The sequence below is a fragment of the Oryzias melastigma genome, linkage group LG14, assembly GCF_002922805.2.
Source record: "Oryzias melastigma strain HK-1 linkage group LG14, ASM292280v2, whole genome shotgun sequence".
In the NCBI taxonomy this organism is placed as follows: domain Eukaryota; kingdom Metazoa; phylum Chordata; class Actinopteri; order Beloniformes; family Adrianichthyidae; genus Oryzias; species Oryzias melastigma.
Genome location: NC_050525.1, coordinates 21,034,485 through 21,058,475, shown reverse-complemented (window position 1 = coordinate 21,058,475; position 23,991 = coordinate 21,034,485). Strand labels below are relative to the sequence as shown.

Here is a 23,991-nt window from a genome sequence, read left to right as displayed (position 1 = left end):
ATGTTTAACACTAAAAAACAGCTAAGTGATGCTGTACTGTACAAACCTATAAATCTACATTTGATTGAAACACTACTATTTTTGTATCAAAGTTTTTTTCACCCATACTTAAAAGTAATATCCAATTCTCAATTGACAAATCAATTTGCAATTTTATCATGTAATTTGAAACTGCATTTTGCAATTGACAATTAAATTCAGGCTTGCAACATGAAATACACATTTTTGAGATAGTGTGGAACAAAGAGATTTGATCTAATTATTTTATTTTTATTTTTATTTTTTGGAAAGACGCAAAAAATCTGAGATTGTTTTTTATGGATAGCTTACCTTCTTATAAACTGAAAGTGAATAAGTACAATGGTTTTTTGTTTGCTTTTTACATCTCAGTCCAGTTTTAGCCAGATCTAAAAATGATGAAAGTTAGTAAAAGTACATATACTATTAGTACATTTACCCTTCCTGTATTAATTATTTTTCCTTGAACAAAAATCCCTCCAGTTAATATTTTTTTCACAATCATATAGTGATTGACAGTAACAGATCTTGTCCACATGGTGGCTTTTTCCTCACTGAGAGCTTTTTTTCCCCACAGCAATGGTCGCAAACATTGTGTACTGTACTACACTTCATTGCTGTAGGCAATTTCCCTAAGAATTTTCTTTACTAACCAGCAAGAAACTCAAAACAATATTTTCCCTTTCAAAGCTCATTTTGATGTATCAATACAAAAATGAAGAGTTTATGTGTGGATTCGATTCCCCTAAAAATGTTGTGGTAATGGTATAGTTGACCTTAAAATTAAAGCTCTTGTCCTTTATGGAAGGGATCATATCAGTTCCTATATTAACTACTACTTTTGTTAAATTGGAATTGTGCCTTTTTATTGAAATTTGACATAACTTTTAACTTTTTTAACTACATGATTTAAATCCAGTGTGGTTTTTACGCTGCTTAGTCACATCAAGTTGGAATAATTTTGTTCTGTGATCACTTGGTTAGTTCATTTGTAACTTAAAAATAAAAATAAAAAATGTAACATATTTTTCTTATAAAACTGTAGATTCTCTGACTTGATTCAGAATCTTTAAGATCAGTTTTAACCTGGAAGATCAAAAAGAAAAAGCAGAAGATACTTAAACATATTCATATATATTTTATTCTCAATACAGCAAAATACAAAGAATATTCAGGACAGACTCATTAGTCACAATTAATACTCACTTCACAAGAATGTTCTTAAATTACATAACCTAAGTTTGAGGATCAAACTTAATGAGTACCTTGAATCATATTGCATCCATCATATATATCATCTTTGTCAACAGATCTCTTAAAACTAGTCCAGTTTAAATTATTGTATATATTGTATGCTGATAGCCCCACTTTGGAGACAACGTTAAAATAATAAAAAACTGGGGTCTGTTATACAACATACTGTATAAACTGCTACAGCTGTTCTGAAGTGTGCAGAAATCCCTCTGTTTCCAAAACACACGTTGGACCAATTCTTCAAAAAAGGACAGGAAATACATAATTCTCTCAGAGGAAGAAAGAGACAACAGACTATACATGCAGTTCATACGTCCATCTCATGAGCTCAGACAATTTACATTTAAAGTACGCAGCTCCGAGTCAATTACAGAGGAGACGGAAATATTCACACTTTAGAGACTATAATTAAGTCCCAAACAAGATACTATGAGACAGTGAAGGAATAAGACAAAGTATACGAGCACATTGAGAAAATCAATTTGATATACAGTGTTAATAGATTAGGATGCCATCTGTAACACCTTTGAGGAGGAAAGAACATAGAAAAAAAACCCACAGGAAGAAAAAAAAAATGTGCATTAAGTATTTCACAATATATTTACAGCATTGTGTACGTTTAATAAAAATGTCAACCTGTAGTAGAAATCCACCCTTAAAGAAATGTTATATTTACAATTTATACAATTGTATTTAAATAGAAACATGCAAGTGTTACCAACTTCCTACTTAAAAAAAAAAAAAACTCATCTTACCCTGGATTCTTTAAAGTTAGAATTAATTAATTACTACTTACAATGAAAATCTCATCATAAACAATACATATACATCTTCCTATTTCTTAAAATGGAACTCCGTAAAAAGGCAAAAATAGTAAAGAAATAGCGCAAAAAGGGGCAGAAAAAATAAATAAGTGAGTAGCAAACTGTTAAAAATTATTTTTTTTTTGTTTTAAAAAACATTTTTCTTTTAAGTATAAGATAGCGTATAGGGAACACAAGGTGCCAACTTCAACTTGCAATTGTACCAGTGTATGAAGACATTGTCTGAGCTGGCAAAACCCATAGACGACTTCCTACGAGAAAAGTTGCCTCCAGCTTTTAAATACAAAATGGCTCACAGCCATATGCATTTGGTTATACAAAAAAAAAATATTTACACACACATTTACTAAACTAGTACACAAAAATTGCAAAAGCTGAAGGCCTTGGACACTTGAGTAAAAGGTTTCTCACTGAGACAGAAAAAAATGTAAGAGGGAGTCTTTTTTTGTTTTTGAAAAATCCTGCATAGATTAAAAGAATACCTCCTTTGACTTTCTCTTTTTCAAGTTAAAGAGAAAATAACAGTATCTCCCTCTTCCAGTAAACGCAGGGAGCCAGTGAAGAGTTAAAGAAAGAAAGAAAAATAGCTGGACCAAACAGTAATTTACTGTGATTTTATTCAGAAAGCTAAATATGCCTAAAACATGTTTTCACACTTTCCTTTAGAGTTTAAAAAAATGATTATATTAGGAATTTATTATTAAAATACTATTTGGCCCAGGATTTCCAGCATGTTTTATTACATAAAAAAAAAATGAGGAAATAAAAGGACAGATCCTCCTGCTAATGAAGATGACACCCAACCCACCTGGAAGCATCATTAACACCTTCACCGAAGTCAATGACAAAATCATTAAAAACGCAGGTATATCAATGTTGTAATTTTACTTTTGTGTAAGACATGCATGATTGAGTTCATTTAAATAGGAACAATTACATCAAAAATACTTTTGTTTTGTTGAAATTTAGCATTTATTTGGCCATAAGACAAAAGAAGCTCAGTATATAAATAGAATCCGTATATGTATTTATAATTCTCATCTGCGATACACAGTTATAGATTTTAAACTCTGTTATATAAACGCAACACTTCTAATTTCCTTCACTAATGTGGTTCTCATCCTAAACAATATATTTCATTTAATCTCGCCAAATTAGTTTCTATACCCTGCAACATAATGGTGGAACACCATGTAGATTAGAATACTTCCACAGTCCCTGCTGTTCTGAATATACTGATGCAAAAAAACAAAAAACAAAAAAAAAACTGTATACTTCTGCAAAAAGGGTTGGATTTTTAAAGACAACGTGGCTACAAGAGGAAAGACGTCAAATGGTAATTTGGAAGCTACCGAAAGCAAAACATCTATCAGCAAATTGAGTGAAAGTCAATCATCTAAAAAATTCCCTGCAGCTTTCCAAAAGGAGCAGAGCATCTTTCAAAGCCATAACAGCTGAAATAACTTAACATTTTCATTGGTTAGCAGGCCAAAAAAAGCTTCTGATCTGAACAGATAAAATACACTGATCAATATAGAATATTTTATAAATATAGGATTCAAAAATATCAATCTGGTGTGCACGTTAACCTTTTCCTCCTCCTCCGCCTCTGAGACGTTAAAAAATCAATAAACTCAGAGGAAACGAACAGCAATTAATGGTTATTTTAGTAACTTAAAAAGACCTGAAATTGCAATAAAAAATATAAATGTTGCCGGCTTCCAATACTTGTTAAATAATTAAAATATACATTAGAAGAACCTGTGGCAATAGCTTAAAAAAAAACTAAAAACAATTGGATGATAGTTTTCCTGTAGCTCACATACAAGGCACAAAAATGACTAAGAGAAACCTTCATTTTAAAGCACCTTTGGTGTTCCTGGGAGGTACTTTGGTGAAACAAAGTAAAATAAACTGTTATAAGCTAAAGAAGCCTATAAACCAAACCCCAGTTTTAGTGTATTCGGAATTAATAATTCACCCAGATCTTTCATGCCAAGCAAATATAAACAGCCTGCAAGAATTGTTGTAAGAAAGGCTGATTCACGAAGCCAGGTGACAGGCTCTCTTATTACTGCTGCAGATGTACCTGCCCTTTGCGTTGCCGATGTAAGATACCCTAATTGCTCAGTGTTTTTGGCAAGCTGGTGCAGAAAATGGACACAGTGTTGTTTAAGAAGTCCGCCCTGTGTAAGCTGAGGAGCAGATGTGGACTGTGTTTGCATATGTGTGGATGTGTGTGTCTTTTGAGTTCAGGTCGGTAAGCACGAGAGGCTGAGGTGTCGGCGTGTGCAAGGAAGCAGCGTGCAGGGGGTGGGGCCTGCGCTAGGCGGCGTGTTTAGCATCCAGGCGCAGCCAGTGGAGCCCCTGCCGTGTGTAACGCACAAGTTCTGTCATGCTGCTGGTGTTGAAGATCAAAGGACCCATCACTTTGTCCAACTCCAAGAAAAAATCTGCAAAAATAAAGAAATATTGTTCACAGATCATTTAAACAAAAAGAAGGCACAAACACACACTATGAAAGAAATATCTACCCAATTACAAAAATTATGTTCCCTTTAATCCAATTATGCTTTTAAAAAGAAAAAAATATATATTTTATTTTGAAAATTCTAACTTTATTATTTTTTTTTTTTACTTTATTTTACCTGTCAAATGTTTCAAGATTATTTAAACGGTTTTAAAGCTTTAAGAGCTGCATTTTATTTTTTGCAATATAATTTTGACTTTTTTTTTTTAAATGGTGCAAAACACAAAAATACTTGAATCCTAGAAAGTAACTTGCACTAGAAATCTCAGAACAAGAATTGTCTTGATGATAAGTCAGTGTCACAGGAGAAACTGAGGTACAGAAGGAAGAAAGAAAACTGCTATTAAATTTGAAAACACATTCATTTGAAGCATAAATATTCCTCAGAAAATGTTGGAAAACGTTTAATTTTAACCAATCCGGTTATTTTTTTCTGTTGTCATTCAAATCAATAAATGTAAACTATTTTTTTAAAGAAATATATTAAATTTAAGACTGATAAACTCTGTAATTAATTAAAAAAATAATAAAATTAAGTATGTAGAATCACATATTTGGCAGTAAAATAAAACTCAATGGGTAGCAAAGTGTGTACACTTCTGTGATTTCTGCTAAAAGAGAATGACTTGTCAAATGATGGGATTTTTCTGTTTAATCTATTATACTTTCCACATCCAACAATCTGCAGGGTCTGTGTTTCTACAAAAGAAACGGAGGGATTATGACGCTGTCCTCTACCTTTCTGCTCCTTGGACAGCTGCTCAGCCTGGTCCCAGATCTCAGTGGCGTATAGGAAGTTGGAGGTGACCTGGACGTAGCTGGCAGCCATCTGGTGGATGCGCTGAGGTATAGTCACAGAGGAGCTGGCGCTGCTGCTGCTGCTGGATACATAGCCGCTGGTTGAACCCGGTGACAGTTTGGGTGACACTGGAGAGGGCATGCCTGCTGCCTTACTGTGGAAACAGTCAAGAAGAAATTATTACTTTGATGTCAGTACTTTGGTTTATGATTAATTACCGCATTAAATTAGAAGAGCTAGAAAATTTATTTAACGGAGGACTAAAGCAAATAGATTTTTTTAAATTCTTTTAATCACTGAAATATTAATATTTTCAGGACTAAAATGCATCCCTTGCACAAAAAAAGAGAGCAAGGCTTACTTTCCCATTCCAGGAGAGGGAGCCTGGGTGTTACTCAGAGAATTCTGTGAACAAAACGAGGGAAAGAACATCATGTACAAAGAGAGGAAATACTGAGCACACTCAAGAGTTTTATTAGATTCCCCCAATTCTGACAGTTTGCCAAAAAAAGCTGCTGTCAGGAAATGAGTACCTTCAAGTGTTCAGTGAGAGTTTTGGAGTATTTCAGAGCGCTGTCTTTCCTTAACTTGAACAACCGCAGGTACAGAAGAGACTGGCATCGCAAACTAGTGAGGAAAAAGAAGGCAAATAAAACAACGTAAAGAGAACTATGTTCTTGTACAACTATGATTAAGGATTTGTGAAGGTGGAAACCTCCAGCACATAAATTAGGACAGCTCTTACCAAAGCACAGCCAGTCTCTTGTCTGCTGAAGTAGCATCTGGAGCCATGTAGCTTTTTAATTTCATAGTGTATCTGAACAGAGACAAAACATTCTTAGATTATGATCAGAAAAATGTTGTTTTTCACTAACAGTTCCTGAGAGTCAAAGAGCAGAGACGAGATTCTTTGCAAGTAAATAAACCAAACTTGTGAATACATTTTGATGAGTTTTCGCTTACTTGATGAGTTCCACGGTTTCTGCATACATTGGGAAGGGAGACTTGGCCTCCTGGGCACTTTTCTCCAGGGCATTACCGCATTCAATAAACGACACCACAGCATCCAGGTAGTAAACGGCCTTCTCAAACCGGTTCACCTGCACTCAGAATAAAGAGGATGGTCAACAGAGACATACATGCATCACAGCCTAAACACTTGAATCTACTCTGTTCCCTCACTATATAACAGTTCAGTCGCTTAGAATTTTTATTTTATTTTTAAGCGCATTGTGTTCTGCATCCTGATTGGCTAATGACCTTGTCGATCACTCTCTTTGCCGTGCCTCCTCCACAGAATGAGTGTAGCTCTCTGAATCTACATAAATCTTCAATTGTGAGCAGATTTTATCATCATTTTACAACACTGGACTCATTTCTGCATAAAGGTTTGAGTTTAAACAAGACAAAAAGTGCGAAAATCTTCATGTCTGTTTGGAAAAAATGCATAACGTGTTTAATTCTTAGTTTTACAGCCTTGAAACGTCTATAATCCTACTTTGCAAATTTTACAGATTGTGATATATTTTTAGAAAGTGATTCCTGACAAGAGACCACTGTACAGCAGTGTGGAGCTAAATGAACTCAAATGGTAAAGTTTGGAGATCAACTAAAACTAACACACAGCTTGCTTTTCATGACTAATTTAGTTTATCCTGCTTTGACTGGAAAACAAAAGGATATTTGTGTGTCTTCATGAAAGGACAGGGGAGAAAAAAGCTTTTGAGCTCTAGGATTTGTTCACTTTTAAGACTTAAACTACAATTACCTCCAATCCAATCACTAAACATTACTACATAAATTATTAAATGACGGTTTTGGTGCATTTTAATATTTTCTTTAAACAAACTCTACTTTCTTACATGTAACCAAAGACAGAAATAGCTTTTTTCTTACCAGAGCGTCTGCGTTGTGCTTTAGCTTCTTGGCTTCCTGTAAGTAGTGATCTGCTGAATGAACCCTGTAAAAACACATTTGCATGTCAAACCTTCAAAATGAAAGCCCACTTCAGTACTAAACACATTTTAATGTGAAGTTTACTTTTCTTTTACAACTTAAACATGTTAACTACAAACACCTAACAGCTAAAAATCTTGTAGAGGAGAAGACAAAAAAAAAAAAAAAAAGAAGTTCAGTGTAGCTTCTTTACAGCCCCATAAAAAAGGACAGACAGTCCCAGCTGTGGGCCTTTTAAAATGGAAATTTACATAATCTTTCTGGCATGCAGCCACATCTATTCATGACCTTCCCAACCTCCTACGGCTTTATGCATCAAAGGCAACCCTGGATCCCCACAGCCGCTCTTTCTGTGTCCCGCTGAGGGGTTATCCGCAGTGGAAAGAGCTCTTCTTACCTGTCCTCGAACACCAGCTTGGATCTCTGAGACTTTGAGCCATCCGAGGAGAGAGGAGGTACGAGCTGGTTATCGCAGCTCTTTGAGGACTTCTCCTGCGAGGAAAGCAAAAGCTTAGTTATGGAAGGGAAAGATAAAGCTGAAGTCAATATGAGGATAAACAGAACCCCAATGCATTTTGGGTATTATGAAAATGTATATTTGCATTCAATATACAAAATTCAACCTGAGAAAAACTGGTTTATGTTTGAAGCTCTCAAAAGTAAAACAAAAAGAGCTTAAATGTTTCACCTTCTAGGATTCTCAGCAGAAAAAGTTAGAGACTGAACTGGAGAATCACTGCAGATGCCCCAACACACACACCTTGCCATCCCGTGTCTTGCCCTTGTCCTCTCCCTTCCTGTGTTTGGGAGTGCTGCTGCTCTTGGCACTTTGGCTTCCCTCTTTTCCGCTTCCGGTCCCGCTCGACAGCGAGGTGGAGGACTGGCTGGCCGTCCTCTTCCGACTGGGATGCTCTGCCTTCGGTGTCCGTTGAAGCCCCGGCATGGAAGCAGGAGACACGGGCTCCTCTTTCTTGTCCAAAGACCTTTTAGACCTAAAAAGTAATCGATTATTTTATCAAACATTTGTTTCCAAGTAGAACAGTTCTAAAGCAGCATCCAATATAAATCAAAAATATGAAGAACTTAATGGTTAAATATTAACTTTCCAGGTAAAATGCAATCAAGGTTATAAAAGGTACTTTAAAATAAAGATTAACCAGGAAAACTTATAAGTCACAGAGATGTAATAAACTGATCAGATTGCTGAGGGATTTTATGATGCACAGAAGAAGTTTTAACCAAAAAATAAATAAAAAGGCTTGAAGAATTTTTACCAATATACTAAGAAAACAATAAGTTATTCCTCGAATAATAAAGAAACACTTACTCTTTTTTATCGTTTTTATAAGGTGATTTTCCTTCCTGTTTGAAGCGTTTACTCCCAGGCTTTGAGCTTTCGTCGTCATTCTTGGAAAAAATAATAAATTTAAACAATTAGTTTTAAATAGTTGAAAGGTTTTTATACGTTACCTAAAGATAAGAAGTCCCAAATTTATTGGTAAAACACAGATTTAAAATGAAATTAATTAACAGAAGTTTTACTGAAGAACCTGCTTGTCTTCTGGAAAAAATTATGAAAAAGTAAAAACTCAAATTGAAAGATTACCTTATGTCTCCTCTTGAGCTTAACAGAGCTTTTCTTGTTGTTGGTATCTCTGTCTGGAGAGTCTTCACTTTCCACTTTGATCTCTGAGGGCTCCTTATACGGCCGTCCCGGGATCCTGGATAGCAAGCTGAGATCTACAGGAAGTAGGGAGGAAAAGGAAGGGAAGGGTAACGTTTAATTCATTCCAGAGTAAAGAAAAGCCTAAGCACAGAACATTAGACATCCACATTGTAAGTTTTGTTCTTGAGTTCTGATAACTTCTCAACTAACCTATCTTAACTAGTAGGACCTCTTGATGGGGCTGTCTTGGTGGGTAGCGGTCCTCGGGGTCACTGAGCGGAGACAGCAGCTCTTTATCCTCGGTCACAAATATACACACCGGGGTTCTGATGCTCTCTGTGTACTTTGGGGTCTGCGATGAGGACGGGATGCTGTCATTCCCCTCGGAGTCTGAAGATGAGGGGTCTGTGGAAACCACCTCACGGGACTGGGGAGGCTTGGCTTTACGTTTGCCAGGAACGACGGGGGCGGGGGCTGCAGCAGACCTGGGAGAGGACTTGAGGTCCTTTCTGGTGCTTGGTTTGCGGGGACCCTTAGTGCCAGCCGTTTGTCTGGTATGCGGCACCACTGGAGCCGTCTCACTCTCCACTCTTAAGCCACCTTTGGGCTCTTCCACGACTGGGGGCTTCTCTGATTTTTTCGGCTGCTTTTTGCCCACGCGACTTCGCGAGTTCGTGCCGCTCTCGCTCTGTGCGGGGGATTTTTGCCGGCCGCGACCCCCCTCCGCCCCTTTTTGCGGCGCTCGTAGATCCCGGCTCGGAGGTGGCAACGCAGAGTCTTTTGAACCCCCTCCCTGGTTACCGTGACCGCGCCCTGAGCTGTTATCTCGGCCATCCTTCTTGTACTTGGGTGGAGTATTATTGTTGTCTTGAGTCTTCTTGATCCAGTTTTCGAGCTGCCACTTGTTGGAGCCTTGAGGCTGAAGAGGGGGACACAAAAACACACAAATGAAGAATCTTCTTTGGAAGAAAGTGGGGGACAATTTGTAGATAAGTAATTACATCGGGTGAGGCAGGTTGTGGGGGTTCATTGGCTTCACTGTCTGATGTGCTGCTTTCACTCTCACTGTCGGAGCCCGAGCTGCTCTCTGAACCACTGTGGCTGCTCGAGTCATCCCTCGATTGCTCAGCTGCTTCACTGTTATTGCTGTTTTAGAGACAAAAGAGGGAAAACGTTATACTCTTACATGCAGAAAGCCTTTATTTTGAAGGCCCTGAGGTTATTTTTCCACTAGAATAGACCAGTTTGAATGGGCAGAGAACTCCAAAGCAGTGGTCCCCAACCTTTTTTAGGCCTTAGGTTGTTTTATGACAGATTATATTATCAGGGACCGGTCCAAGCAGGGCTAAAGTTGGCTGTTTTTTGCAAGCTTCCTAAAATGCTACTACATTAAATTTAGTTTGAAAAGACAATTCTAGATTTTCTGTAGACATTTTACAGATGATGGTGATTCAATGTGACAAAGTTGTCTATTTTTATGCTGTTTCTGACTTGTAAAAATTAAATAAAGGCAACACTAGAGTTCTTTTTTAAGAATGGCATTATAGCTCTGAGAACTTAATTCAGATTATCAAATTCTCTTATTGCTTTTAAATAAGTTTTGATTCATAGCATACTTCTTTTTAAAACTGGAGTATTTTCTGTCAAAGAGGACACCAACTTTCGCTGATTTTAAGCCTATGGTGACAAATTCCAGAATGCCACCGCATGGCAAACTGAAAGCAAGTTTTTCAGCAAACTTAACAGGTGGCTGCGCGGCAGCATTTATAATTGGAAGGCGGCAGTCACACTTTTACACAATGCATGGTGGCTAGGGTGGTTTTAAGTAAAAAAAAATCTTTCTCTAAAAGTTGACATTAGTCAGTGGCCTTCCAGGCACAAATTCGAGGTCACGCGGTGGCACTTCAGTGACAGGTGGGGATGTCAACATTACAAAATCGGGCGACCACAGGACAGATAGCCAGCCGGCAATTGGACGATGTGTAAATGTCTCTGGACGGTGGCCATCTATATCATGTCACCGGGGTTTATAAAAAGTGAGCCACGCCTGACAGCCGTCGTCTACATTCATGACCACGCCAATGATTTAAAAAAAAAATTAGGCAGCGGCATAAAATCTTAAAGATTTTGCAATTGTATTTGTGACCTTAGCATAAAGGTGTGACTGAGAAATAAAGCAAAATAAAATTTCATAAAAGTGGAATTTTTCTAAATATATTATTAAATGTAAATTGCAATATTATTATCAGCGTACGTGTAACATTACAGAGTCAGTTGCCGTGTATTGTGTAAAGTGAGCTTAGTACGTGAGAACAACTGCTACAATAAATCCACATTTGGAGGAAGAATCTTAGTTTTGTCCAAAAATAGTAGATTTCTTCAATGGCTTCTTTCTCCCAAAATAAACTTTCCAAATACTTTTGTTTTCTATTGACTGTGTTAGCTAAAGGGGCTTTTGATTTAGCAGTTGGAGAAGCTGCTTTAAGAAGGCAGCAGAAACGTGAGAACACAAAAGAAGGTCATAGATGAATGAGGAGGACAGAATATGGCAGTTTTCCTAACTAAAACTTCCTTCAAAATCAGAAAATAAAACGTAAATAATAAGTTACTTTTTTTGTTTGTTTTGTCTCGGCCTTGTTTGAAGGTTGGGAATCACTGTTTTAAAGAATGAATAGCATTTCCCGTAGGCAGAAACATCCATGTTCCGAGCTTCACCTTGCTGATGTGTTCCTTGAGGCATTCTTGGTTTCTTGTTCACCATCGCTGTCCTCACTGCTGCTTATCATCAGATCTTCTTTCAGCATACTAAGACACAACGACTCAACATTAATACGTGGTTTCATTTGAATTTGTTTATAGCTGTATCCGTCTGCCATCCTGACAACTCCTTTAGATAGAATGCTTGTTTTGTTGCGCTACTTTGTTTTGCAAATCAATACTGGTAAAAACACCAACTTGCATTCATGACAGGCAAAGGAGGTAAAAGGTGGAAGCACACACCTGCCATCTTTAGCTTGGTGGCTGCTGGAGCTTTTTGACGAACTGCCCCGCTCTGAGATTACAAAAGAAAAGCATGCATATAAAAATGATCACTGCAAACAAACGTGTTGGGATTAGACAAAAAGAGAAAAAAAAAATAAAAGATAAATGTTTGTTTATCTGAATCAAGTCACTCACTGTGTCCACTTGGAAAAGGATGTGCTTCCTAAATGACATAAGAATACAAGTCTGTTAGCATCTTTGCACAAAAAGAATCAAAAACCTATTAGATCAATAAACGAACAAAACCACAAATCAGTCAACAAATCAACAGTTCAATGCTGACCTTGGTGGGGAATGGAAACTTGGAGGGCTCTGTTTTGCATGGAGTGTGGATGGCCGTTAGTGGCGGAGGCCACGACTGAGTCATTTCCTGAATTATAAAAAAAATGTAGAAAAAGGTGCTGATGAGTTAAAGAATGTGAGCAAACGGCTTCTCTCCCCTCTCTCCATCTCAATCAGCTGTCAGCTTAACTATTTAAAACAGATCAAAATAAAAAGCGTGTACCTTCAAAATTTCAGCGACACTGTTGGCATCGCCAGATCCCTGGAAACAAGAAACAGCATGTGAACAAGATGTTTCATAAACGACGTGTTCTTAGTTCAGCAGGTGAGAGACGACTTCCATTTTGAGGAGCGTGAGTCATCTTACAGACATTTTTATGAGACCTAAGAGTTCTTTGTACAGTTGTAACATACTGTGAAGTATTTTAATACAACTCTGAAATCACTATCAACATGCTTTATGCTTTATCTATAAAAATATTTCTAGCTCTATTTCCAAGGTTTTTGGCTGTTGAAATACTCTGAAATTCTATCTTTAAGACCCACGCCGATGAAAATTGTGGTTTTAACGTGTTCTTGTGGCATTTTTCTGACAATGGATGACAGAAAATTAAGCTTAAAATTGCACTTCTGAGTATTTCGTTATTCAAATAAATGTGAATCAGGAGCAGATTAAAAAAAAGCAGTTTCAAAAAGAGAGTATTTGTGAAAATAGACTGGACGGGCCACAAGCTCTCTACTCTAAGCAGCGGGGAGGGAGGTGGGGTTGCTCCATGCCAGTAGTCCTGCCATCTCAGAGATGAATTTCTAATAAACTACTGCCCCTCTGTCGAAACTATGTCTTTAAAAAAACAACAAAGGTTTTTGGAATTTGGCTAAAAACTCCATTACACCTTGAAAATAGATCAAAAGATGATCAGAGTGAGTCTTGAATATGAAGATTTTGATTTACCTCAACAGGCTGCGAGGGAATCTTAAGTTTGGTGAGGGAGACTTTGCCATTGGACTTCATCTCCCCCATGGTGCCACTGTGCGGCTGTCCACTATAGTTCTCCGCTTGTGAACTCTTAGGTTCTGCCGTTTCTTGGCCATCCATAGGCCGTACGTAAGCTGTGGGTTTTTGCTGCATGGTGGTTGTTTTAGGCATCAACGATGAGGGAAAAGACTGACTCGAGTGCTGTCCACTAGGGAAGGAAGTGTGAACCCGTGAGGGTGAGTCCCAGTTGGCTTCTCTGTCCAGTGGAGACTTGGAGCGATAGCGTTCCTTGCAGTGATGCGTCTCTGCAGATAACGAGCTCCGGGATTGGCTGCTGGAGGAACTCAATGAGCTCTTGGCCGGACTTGAGGTGTGGGACTTTGAGTGCTCTGATCCTCCGCTATGCTTGCTTGACTTCTTTTCCCTCTCCCCTCTTTGGCTACTACTGCTGCTCCCACCGCTGCCGCCGTTGCTCCTCTGGCTACCGTGCCCACCCTGAAGTCCTGAGCGTTTCTGGGACGTTGATCCACCAGGTGCAGGGCCAACAGGAGTCCATTTACTGCTCTCACTGCCGCGCTGATCTCCGCCGAACAGAGGCGCGGCCAATTTCTCCTCAGAGGAAGACGTGCTGTTTGAAGGTTTACCCCCGAGTTTTGGAAGTGCGTCAACACTTGTCTCTTTCATCTCGTCGTAGTTTCCCAGCATGCTTTGAATACGGCTGGATAGTTTGTCTTCTTTGCTGACCTGAGGTGGAAAGAAGCAGAAATAAACAAATTACAAATCAGGAGTAGACGGAGAATTGTTTCACTTTTAAAGATAACATAAATATCAACAAAAAAATTCTATTTAAATGTGTAAAGCTGAGTTTTACAACATCCAAAATCAACAAACACAAAATATGAAAAACAGTGAGAGGCCTAATCAACAAGTGCTTGTGTTGGTTTGTTCAACATGAATCCAGATCAGTCCGAACGCATTTGCAAATTCAGATAAGCTCCCGAGAGCTCCAAGAAAAAGGTTAATCAATCACTCGGAGGCCACAGGCTTGAATCAACTTGTGTGAAAATCAGTCTACGTGGAGTCTCCAGTTTCACGTGCAGTCTTTCACATCTGTGACAGATACACACTGAGGGTGAGGAAACACAAGCCGTTATCTGCAGCAGGAAATGTGACTAGTTTGGTCAAAACGAGGTCTGAACCACTGCCTGCAAGCATGGCCTCGCTCTGACGTGTGCAGCTCGGGGAGAGTAATAAAGCATTTTTCTGGAGGTTTCGTTATACGATAGGAAACTGAGTTCTTCTTACAGATAAACAGAAACACATCCGGGTTTAAAATAAAATATTTGATTCAAAGGAACTGACTAAAGTCTTTAAAGAGCTTGCACTAAAGGTTAACCTATTCAAATAGAAATAAAAGGATATTGAGGTTATGGATTATACTAACTCTTGAAGCAGTTTTTAATTTGTTTGCAGGGTTAAAGTAATCAAAAATTGCAGAATTTTAATGTAAAAGTGTACATTTAAATTCAACCTTTTGTTTGGAGTTGAGTTAAATGGCAAAAATAATTATTTTCTGACCAGATGCTGCCCACAACTGTTGGAAAAAAAAGATTTTAGATGCACACTTAACATTAGTACCATAATAATGAAAAAAAAGCAGTTAAGACAACAGCTTTACTGGCAGTACACAAAGTCTGAACTATAAAATGCTGTTGCTGGTCTACATTTGCAAAGTCACAGCTGCAGCTGTGAGCACACATGGTCTTCAACGCACAACACTGTAAACTTCCACTCAGCGGAGCATGTCAGAGAGGGAAAAGTCAAACTAAAGCTTACATAAGATCAACACAAGCAGCAGACGAGATACAAAGTACAGCAAGCCACTCACGCTGAGGTGGGCTTTTTTGTGTGTTCTCTACAGATTGTTTTATAATTACAACTATGGAGCAGAGGTTTTTTTTTGTTCCTGAAGGCTCAAGGACTTTTCTGTCCTTCTTTCACTTTGTTGTGGTCAAAAACAAACATTCACCTGCGATGGTGTTTCTGCTCCAAACCTGTCAGGACTCATTCCTTTCTACTTCTTTGACGGCCGGTTCTTGCTAAAGAGCAGAGCCACTTACATCTGCTCGAATCTGGTTAGTGGCAAAGATTAGACCAGAACGGAGAACTCAAATCCTCTTTACAACTGAATCGGCTGGCATGGCCCGGCTGGCCTCAATCTTTGTTTGTAAGCACAGTGGTAAGACGGGGGAGGAGGTGCAGCAGAGATATGGCGTCTTCTTTTGTTTACTTTAAACAGCTGTGCAACAACACATCAGCCACAACATCTACCAGTAAAGTAATTTTATGATGGCTTCCCTCTCAGAATTTTAAAACATCCCAACATTTTATTAGGATTGGTCGGCCCTTTAACTCTGAACACAAAAGTGCCCAGCCGGGCAGCTTCTGTTAAAACCTGCATTTCTCACTTCCTGCCACAGTTGCAAATTCCTCAAAACTGACTGATCAGTCAGATGCCGCCGGTGAGCGCAATTTAAACAAACGTACCACTTTGTAGGGTTCGGGGAACAGAGGGGAATTAGCTGGAAAAGCCTCTCCTCCCTGCTGAATTTCTTGATTTCTCCTTTCTCTTTCTTTCATTCGGAGTACATTCCGGTCCTCACGGTTCATGTTGCTGTAAACACAAACAGAACAACAAGTCAAAAAAAAAAAAATATATCAAAATATTTCAAAAACACTTCAATTTCACAGGAGGTAAAGAATGACCCAGTTAATGTGCCTGCAGAAATATTTACACAATTTCCCTTTAATTATTTACAGAATATTCTTTTTGCTTTGAATCATTTTACAAAAAATGAAAGACGCTTTAAGTATACAGCAGAAAGAAGACTTTGAAGGCAATCCAATATGTCAACAAGAGGAGGAATCACTGACATGACCCGAGGTGAAAGTAGCCTCTAATAAGCTTACCCCAACGCAGACACAATGAATTAACAACTGCTATTGTACATAATCCTTCAGTACAGATGGTCTGTTTGATTGAGCCCAACAACATACAGTAATAATGGTATTATTTGGTGTTTTAACATTGGAGACGTTTCCCTAATTTAAACTTTTCCAAAATCGAAAAATCATGTATGGTGAAGTCCACATCATTTTCCAAAATAAGTTTTGCAAGCGGTAAACTTTTCTTGGGCGCACTTATTTTGAATACTGAAATACATTTGGCTGATAAAATATTTGCTGTGCCAGTTTGAAAACATTCTAGTTTTTGTAATTGTTACCCCATAAAATATGTTCAACCAACAACAAAACTCAGCCTTAAAATACGCGTCGGCAATGCAGCAATGTGCATACATATATTATGTATGGCCAACTTGAATTTCCATACGCTTTTGCGCTTGTTTGCACATAAATATGTGCCAATAACATCAGCCAATTTAAGGTAGTATGTTAGAAGTTCAAAAACCTTAATCAAGAACATCAGTGTCTCTCTGTAACACTTTTTTCTGAATGTTATGTAAAAGGAAAAACCTGAAAACTGTTTGAGAACAATGCCCTTAAATAAAAAGCATTCAGCAGACTAACTTGGCTTTTAAGAAAAGCTGTATCAGCTAGATGACACAAAGACCAGAACATACATCTTTGTAGGACACTGGAAACTTCACCTGAATTTGGATCGAACATTAGTAGTAGGCATACAAAACAGCCTCATTTGCACCTCGTTGAGCAGAAAGAAGCCAAACTGAAATGAACACATTGTCATTCATGCCCGTTTTCTCATTTAACTCCACAGTTCTCGACTCCACCAGCAGCAACATTTAATTCAAGACTGTTGACAGTGTGATTTTGCAGAAACCACTCGGGCTCCTCCCAGATTATAAACATGTCACACAAACGCTTTTAAAATGTTTAGAGAGTAAGGCTAAAAATATGACAGGATGCTAGTGACTCTACGCAGTCCAATAAACACAGAGTAAACAGGCTAATGATGAAAAGGCAGGCACATTTACTATTTGAAATCAAATTATTAAGGCAACTATACGAATGTGAATACTTGTTAAAAACTGAAGGTTAGCCCTGTAGACTAAACATAAAAAAAGTTATTCTCGTGTGAGGTGATAAAATCTGTAAAAAAGTGAGCCTAGACTTCAAATTTCTCAAAACTACTAATACTATTCAACTGTTGATGATTAGGAAAAGGATTAATACAGTTTGGAGATGGCAACAGTACACATAAAAACTGTAATGACAAATTATAAACACATCTTGACATCGTGGTTTTAACACAACTTTACTGAAAAAAATGTACTGACCATAAGAATGTTATTAATAAAAGGCCTTTAAAGCTAAAAAGATGGAAAACAAATGTGTACGTGACCGATGTGAATAAAAGGCAAGCTTGTCGTTTCTCGACTAACCAGTATATTGATAAATGCACCAAATGACATTGCTATAATTCTTCATTTTTTAATGTATTGTGTGCGACTAATTTCAAATTGGCTTCCAAACTGTAATGCATTTTTAGCAACCCCTCCTAGGTGAGGTGTTAAGAAAAGAAGAAAAACTCGTTCTGATCAGCCAGAGCTGATCACCGCCCCTCTGTCAGCACACAACACAACCAAAAACCAAGTTCAGACTGTACAAAACCAAACACTTGATCACAACACACTGCATCTGAACAGACCACTGAGTACAGACACAAAGTGTCTGCTACCCCTAACAGCATACATGATTTACTAAAGCCACATTCCCGTAAATTCGACCTAATGATAGTTATTTAGACAACTCTACCACACAGATGACGATCAACTATAATTTAAGAGTCTTTTATTCTATAAATGTTGTGAGGTTTGAAAAAAAGCCACAAGACATAAAGCTATATAGATTGACCTGCTAATCAAATAACAAAACTGGAAATAGGCTTGAACATGCCATCTAAGTAGTGCATGTATGCCTGTAGCAAATGATCTAGTGTTACTAATCCATTTGGTGTTAGCTGAATTTTACAGATGCAAGGCTCAGTTGTCTGTTGCTGGTTTTAACCAGCTGGAGCAAAAACAAGCCGGAGGGTAAATATTTCCCTTTGAGAATCGGTAAGTTCTGGGTCTTTGAATCCATTGATCCAAAAATGATTCTAAACAATTGAAACCAACAGTAAAAATTATCATTTTATAGCAAAAATGTTGCCTGTGTAACATGTTAAACTATGTGTTACAATAAAGTGGGAGTGCCTACATCGTTATTCATGATTTCCTAGAGTAAGCAAAATCCACTCAAAAGAATACATCTTACGTGCGATTGTACTTTCCTTAAAGTTACACAAAATTCTGTTTTTGACAGTTTTTAGCTACAAACTTTGTACACATATTGAAAAAGATCCATAAAAATAAAATCAGACACACTAAGTACATCATAATTTATGTTATATGTATTTATAACTTAAAAACAAGCTTTAATGTCAAGACTTTCCCCAAGGTCTCACAATCGAAACACATGTATTGCTAAAATAATAGACTGAATATGTTGATAGCTTCAATGTTTGTTGAAAGACAAAACATCTGCGCTAGTCAGGGAAGTTTAAATAACAAAATGAGTGTGAATCAATACTGAAAAGGTCAAAGTCTCTAGAGTTGAGTAGCTACTTTAATGTGTACTTAAATTAATCAGCTCAATAGTCTCTTGACACGTGAAAATAAGCAGGCCATATCTTCTATAGAAGCACAGAAAAAAGGAAATGCTATCTGAGTACAGACCAGGCCTCAATGTGACAGTCATTAGAAAACTTTATACAAACGAGAAAAAGGACAACCAAGTTATTTAAAAACAACATAAGGAGTTTTAAATTCAACAGAAATCGAGATAACAAGTAAAGAAGGCAGCTAGCTGTGCATTTCTTACCCTGACTGAGAGGCCATGGCCTCAGCCACTGAAACATTGGAAGGAGGAGGGGAGGAGATTTCAGAGGATCTCACAGGGACTGAAAAGTATACTTGACATGACTCGCCGGCCTAAACTTTTGCAGAATGTTCCTCCAGTGAAGACAACCACACCATTTTATTTTAACTAACTGTTTCTGTTGGCGTCCGGTTGGCAGAAAGAGTAGCAAGAGTTTCTCAACTTTACTCGAAGGTACTGTGTATTTCCTTAGAGTAGAGACAAATCTGACTCAGGGAGGGGAGGTGGCGGCTTATCCACGGGAGATACCACATCGGCAAACTGCAGGGGGGTTACAAGCTAGGTAAAATGACAGGGGGAAGCAGCTTTTGTTTCTGACTGGTTTAGTACATAAAAATGCACAAAAAAGACACAAAACGAGTTGTTTAGTTTCTACAAGCACTAAAGCTGGCTAATTTTACATTTCAAGTATTTGAAATATTTTACTTGAATTACCTAAAAATGATCTAAAAGAAGCATAATATAAGCACAAATATTGTTTACCATATTTATTATTTTACACATTTCCCTGAATGAGACAATAATTAAGAAAAAACATAAATAATTTTCCTAAAAGCTACATAAAGATTCTAAACAACAAGAGCTCTGAAAGACCTCTCACCTCTACCTGAAAATGGAACAGTCCCCCTCTTCCCATAAAAGGACATGTTATTTTACACCACAAGGCCTCTCCTCCGAGTGATGTCATCAACCTCGGTAAGACTCAGCCAATCACAGCTGGCCATTCCGGCAACAACAGCCCTCCCTCCCCCACTATGCCCCAAGCACAAGACAGAGCAGCAGAGAAGCCTGTTAAAGAAACAGCGTCCAGGTTTTTTTTTTTTTTTTTTTTTTTGAGTCAGCTGATGAAGCAAGTGAAACATTTTCATCATTTACACAAGATGATGACACACAAGAGCAAATGCAGCATCAACACATGTTGCAAAAACTGAATGAGAACACACCAATACAAGATCAAGATTCAATCAAAGACAAGGAAAAGTTGGCTTTAATTCTGCTTTAAGTAAAAAAAAGCAAAAAGAAATATATTGTAAAGTATGCATTTTCCTGGAATTGAACTATTTCTTTAGTTAACATATTTACAATTAATACTTTGTACTTGGCTAATTTATTGGATTTATTTGTGGTCTGACAGTCTCACACCTACCAAACCACAAAAAAAAAAGAAAAACGTGCATTGCTACTACTTAAAGCGGTTATTTTAATCCACATTTTCATTACTTTTTTTGAATAAGAAAGAATCATATTCCTATAAATAAAGTCTGATCATATATTTATAAATGTAAATCTGTTGCAGAGAGAATTATATGTTAATTCTAGTAAAAATAAGCATACAACGTTGTAATCCTGTAAACTTTTTAACACAGGAAATGTTGTCAGTGACATTAAAATAAGACACTCTTTGACCTACCGTAACACCATACCATTGATGCGATCAATGTGAGGCAGCTGATTCTGACATGGCTTTACATCGATATGCAACACATCACTAACATGAAGTGTTGCACAACATAGTAAAGTTTGTTGTGTAAGCACTCCACTACTGTAAAGTGTTGCATAGCAACGCAAGGCTGCTTTTCTAGACTCCAGAATCTGCTGGATTTGCGTCAATGGTTGAAGAGTAGCGGTAGGCAAAAGAATGTAAACACTACACTTTAAGCTCTGATGTACAAGGGTTAAAAGAATTTGCTTTTCAGGAGATTTGTAGTACTCCAACGATGAATCCTAATTCATTTCAAATTAAATATTAAGGAGAGTTTTTGATTTTAATTGTTCTCCATCTCTACTTTGGGCAAGGTGTTGATACAAATGTTTTACGTAAAGAACTATACACAGATTATTATTGGTTGCTCAAAATAAACACAAATTATGAATCAATCATTAAAGATGAGAATACTTAGCTACTACATCATGAGGGAAAGTCTTTATGTGCTTCTTTACATTCAAACTGTGTGCTTTTTTTCGTTTATTTTACCTAAAACCCAATGCTCTTCCAGGCTACGGCCAAGTATCAATCTCCTGAATTAATTTGATTTCATTATGACTACAAAATAATGTTTTGCAGTTTTCTTGCTTAAAAAAAATAAAAGACAAGAAAAAAACTTTAAAAATGGTCCACAATTTTTCACAATTAAACCTGCAAATTGGCTGAAGAATTGCTTTGCTATTTAGTGTAATCATAGACTATTTCACAAAAGAAAAAAATACTTCCAAATTTCCAATTCCTTAGGTTTTTCTTTAATGTTGAAGCATGCTGTGTCAATGGACTTTCATGCAGGTGGAAATTTTACGGTGAGTAAAATTAGCTGGAAAAAACACTGCTGCCTGTTTGCCTTTGAGTCATTCTACATCATCAGTTTCTCACTGCTCTCCCACATAAACAGAGCGGTAACCAGGATTAACCTCATCCTCTGGTTTTTCTTTACTCCACAATTGTAGTTAAGAACATTTTGCAGGATTCCCTAATTTAAGTTAAAAAAAAAAGTGATTCAACTGTCAAAACACTGCTGCACATGTCTGTATAAACTCCATGCTTTTATGAGAAACAATGACACAACCTATGTTCTTGCTCTGTCCAATCACACAACAAAAATGAAGCTGCGAGGAGCATTAGCATAAATGTGACACACTAACAGCTGCTTACCTAACAGAATGGCGAAAGGGCTTTGGATAGTGGGAAACAAGTGTTTTGACAGTTATGCTTACATAACCACAAAAAGAAAAATGTCATCCATCATTGGTGGTTTCTTGCATTTGTTTGGAAAAAAAAACAAGAAAACAATGGGTGCAGATGGGCAGCCTGTGTTACCACCTCTGGTGCTTTTGAGGCAAACCTGCTGACTGCAGGAATTCCAGAGTCCAGTCCAATGCTGTATACTCTCCTCTGTTAGGAGAGGTTCGAGTAATGCTGCTGAAGAATGTTTTGAACACATGTGGCCACGACAAGATGTAAAAAACTGTTTAAAAATTACATATGTGCAAGTCTAAAAAGAATTTGTAACTTTTTTATTGAACATTAACGCTTAAAATTAAAATATTATTGTCAAAATTTAATTTAATTGTTATAAACAGGAAAAAAAACGTTTTTACCACAACCATAAATATTTAAATATTCTTATTGTAGTGATCTTTTTAGCTTTTTCTGTTTTGAGATTTACTCCAAACTTCTACTGAAGTCTCTCAACCATCACTTATATCATTGCTTCAGTTAAGCTGAAACCCTGCATGCCTGGAGTGCCTTCACTCAGCAGGTGCCCATTATTTGAATCAAAAAGCCCCCCCAGCTATTGCTATTCACAGCTCAGAGATGAGGGTGATGTGCTCCCCGTGCTTAAACAATGAAATCATTCATACTAGTTTAGACACATCTTTAAGATCAGAATTGATCAATCTCCTTCTGAAAAGTGTATTGACTGAAAAAGGTAAAATTTAAAGAGACAAAAAAGTAGCCACACTTATCTGCTGGAACTTTTGTTGTGGTTTCAGTTAGTACGGTGTAATCCGTACAAAATACTGAGGGGCTCTGTACCTCAACTTCAACGCTTCAGCTTTTACACTCAGCTGACCTAAATCCAAAGACAGATCAGTTTGGAATTTATTAAAATAAGTTATAGGAGTTTGGGGAATTGAGTTCTTTAGAGTGAGAAAACAAACCTTTTGTTTTTCTTCTTCCCATAGTTCCAAAAACAAAACACAGAAAGCCTATAGATCAAGGTGTCGGATTTTGTTAAGATAATGGATTAGCCACATGTCCAGGAAAACACAAATGACAAATGAAGAAAAACAATCCTGGAAAACTACTCACATATAGCATCCTTCAATAGAGAATATTAGCAGTCTGTTGATGAGAACCAAAGATTTTTCTGCTATAGCTCACTTTGAAAACAAGATTTAATATACAACTTTCAAGTCCGTAAAATACTATTTTAAAGCAGAAAGTTCAGATCATAGGGAGCATCAAGTGAAGCAGAACTCCCATGGATTACATTTTCACAATCCTTTACAGTGTGTTATGTCTAGCAGCTGGACGGCTCAGATGGCTGCATGCAGGACTGGTGCATGGGAAACCAGGGTTCATTTCTGAATTGATCTGAATCCACTATGGGTTCTTAGGTAAGACCCCTCACACCATTAACTACCCATGTAGCGATAAAAGAGCTCAAGTCTGGGCTTCCAGCCCTGATAAAATACAGAGTTGTATCAGGAAGGGCATCTGGCGTAAAACTCTGCCAAACCATGTGTGGGAATCGTGAAAGCTGATTTGTTGTGGCGACCCCTGACGGAATATACTGAAAGATGACCAATGTTACAGTCATATGTCTGCAGAAACATAAAAAAGATGCTAAGATAAAACCTAAACAATGTAGCTGTGGGTGACAATTTTGGAAACTCAATTCATTTGGATCAAAATTCCAAATACTTAAATCAAACTGGACAAAAAAAGTCTTCAAATTCCTTCTGACACAGATGACAGTTTGTCCCAGGTACATTTTGGTACAGCTTATTAACATGATGCACAGCTCTCTATCATCTGGCAAAAGCATCTGCATTATTGCAACTTTAAATGCTGAAATACAAATTTCTCATAAGGCTTTTTAAATCTGTGTGCAAAATTCTTCATAAGCTATGTTTTATCTTACTTAAATTTGATTCCTGAATCTATGTAAATGTAGCCAAACCTTTTTT

General features: G+C 37.4%; 1 protein-coding gene across 2 annotated transcripts in view; it reads right to left on the bottom strand.

The window, feature by feature from the left end:
* Window positions 1–1,136: 1,136 nt before the first annotated feature.
* The window catches only part of aff4 (AF4/FMR2 family, member 4), a 27,276-nt gene continuing 4,421 nt past the window's right edge, over window positions 1,137–23,991 (bottom strand). The window contains exons 1-21 of one of the 2 annotated variants that reach the window (XM_024265717.2): window positions 19,249–20,770; window positions 15,895–16,021; window positions 13,324–14,091; window positions 12,595–12,633; window positions 12,373–12,459; window positions 12,225–12,252; window positions 12,048–12,099; window positions 11,763–11,852; window positions 10,049–10,193; window positions 9,258–9,966; window positions 8,988–9,121; window positions 8,709–8,788; window positions 8,142–8,373; window positions 7,779–7,873; window positions 7,322–7,385; window positions 6,389–6,525; window positions 6,171–6,242; window positions 5,959–6,052; window positions 5,787–5,830; window positions 5,365–5,579; window positions 1,137–4,549 (exon numbers count right to left, since the gene is read on the bottom strand). In XM_024265717.2, the coding sequence (XP_024121485.1) occupies window positions 4,422–4,549; window positions 5,365–5,579; window positions 5,787–5,830; window positions 5,959–6,052; window positions 6,171–6,242; window positions 6,389–6,525; window positions 7,322–7,385; window positions 7,779–7,873; window positions 8,142–8,373; window positions 8,709–8,788; window positions 8,988–9,121; window positions 9,258–9,966; window positions 10,049–10,193; window positions 11,763–11,852; window positions 12,048–12,099; window positions 12,225–12,252; window positions 12,373–12,459; window positions 12,595–12,633; window positions 13,324–14,091; window positions 15,895–16,021; window positions 19,249–19,265 (3,357 nt within the window). In that variant the 5' untranslated portion in view covers window positions 19,266–20,770 and the 3' untranslated portion in view covers window positions 1,137–4,421. Of the gene's footprint in view, window positions 4,550–5,364; window positions 5,580–5,786; window positions 5,831–5,958; window positions 6,053–6,170; window positions 6,243–6,388; window positions 6,526–7,321; window positions 7,386–7,778; window positions 7,874–8,141; window positions 8,374–8,708; window positions 8,789–8,987; window positions 9,122–9,257; window positions 9,967–10,048; window positions 10,194–11,762; window positions 11,853–12,047; window positions 12,100–12,224; window positions 12,253–12,372; window positions 12,460–12,594; window positions 12,634–13,323; window positions 14,092–15,894; window positions 16,022–19,248; window positions 20,771–23,991 lie in introns of those variants that run through there. The other variant, XM_024265718.2, reaches the window with a different exon arrangement.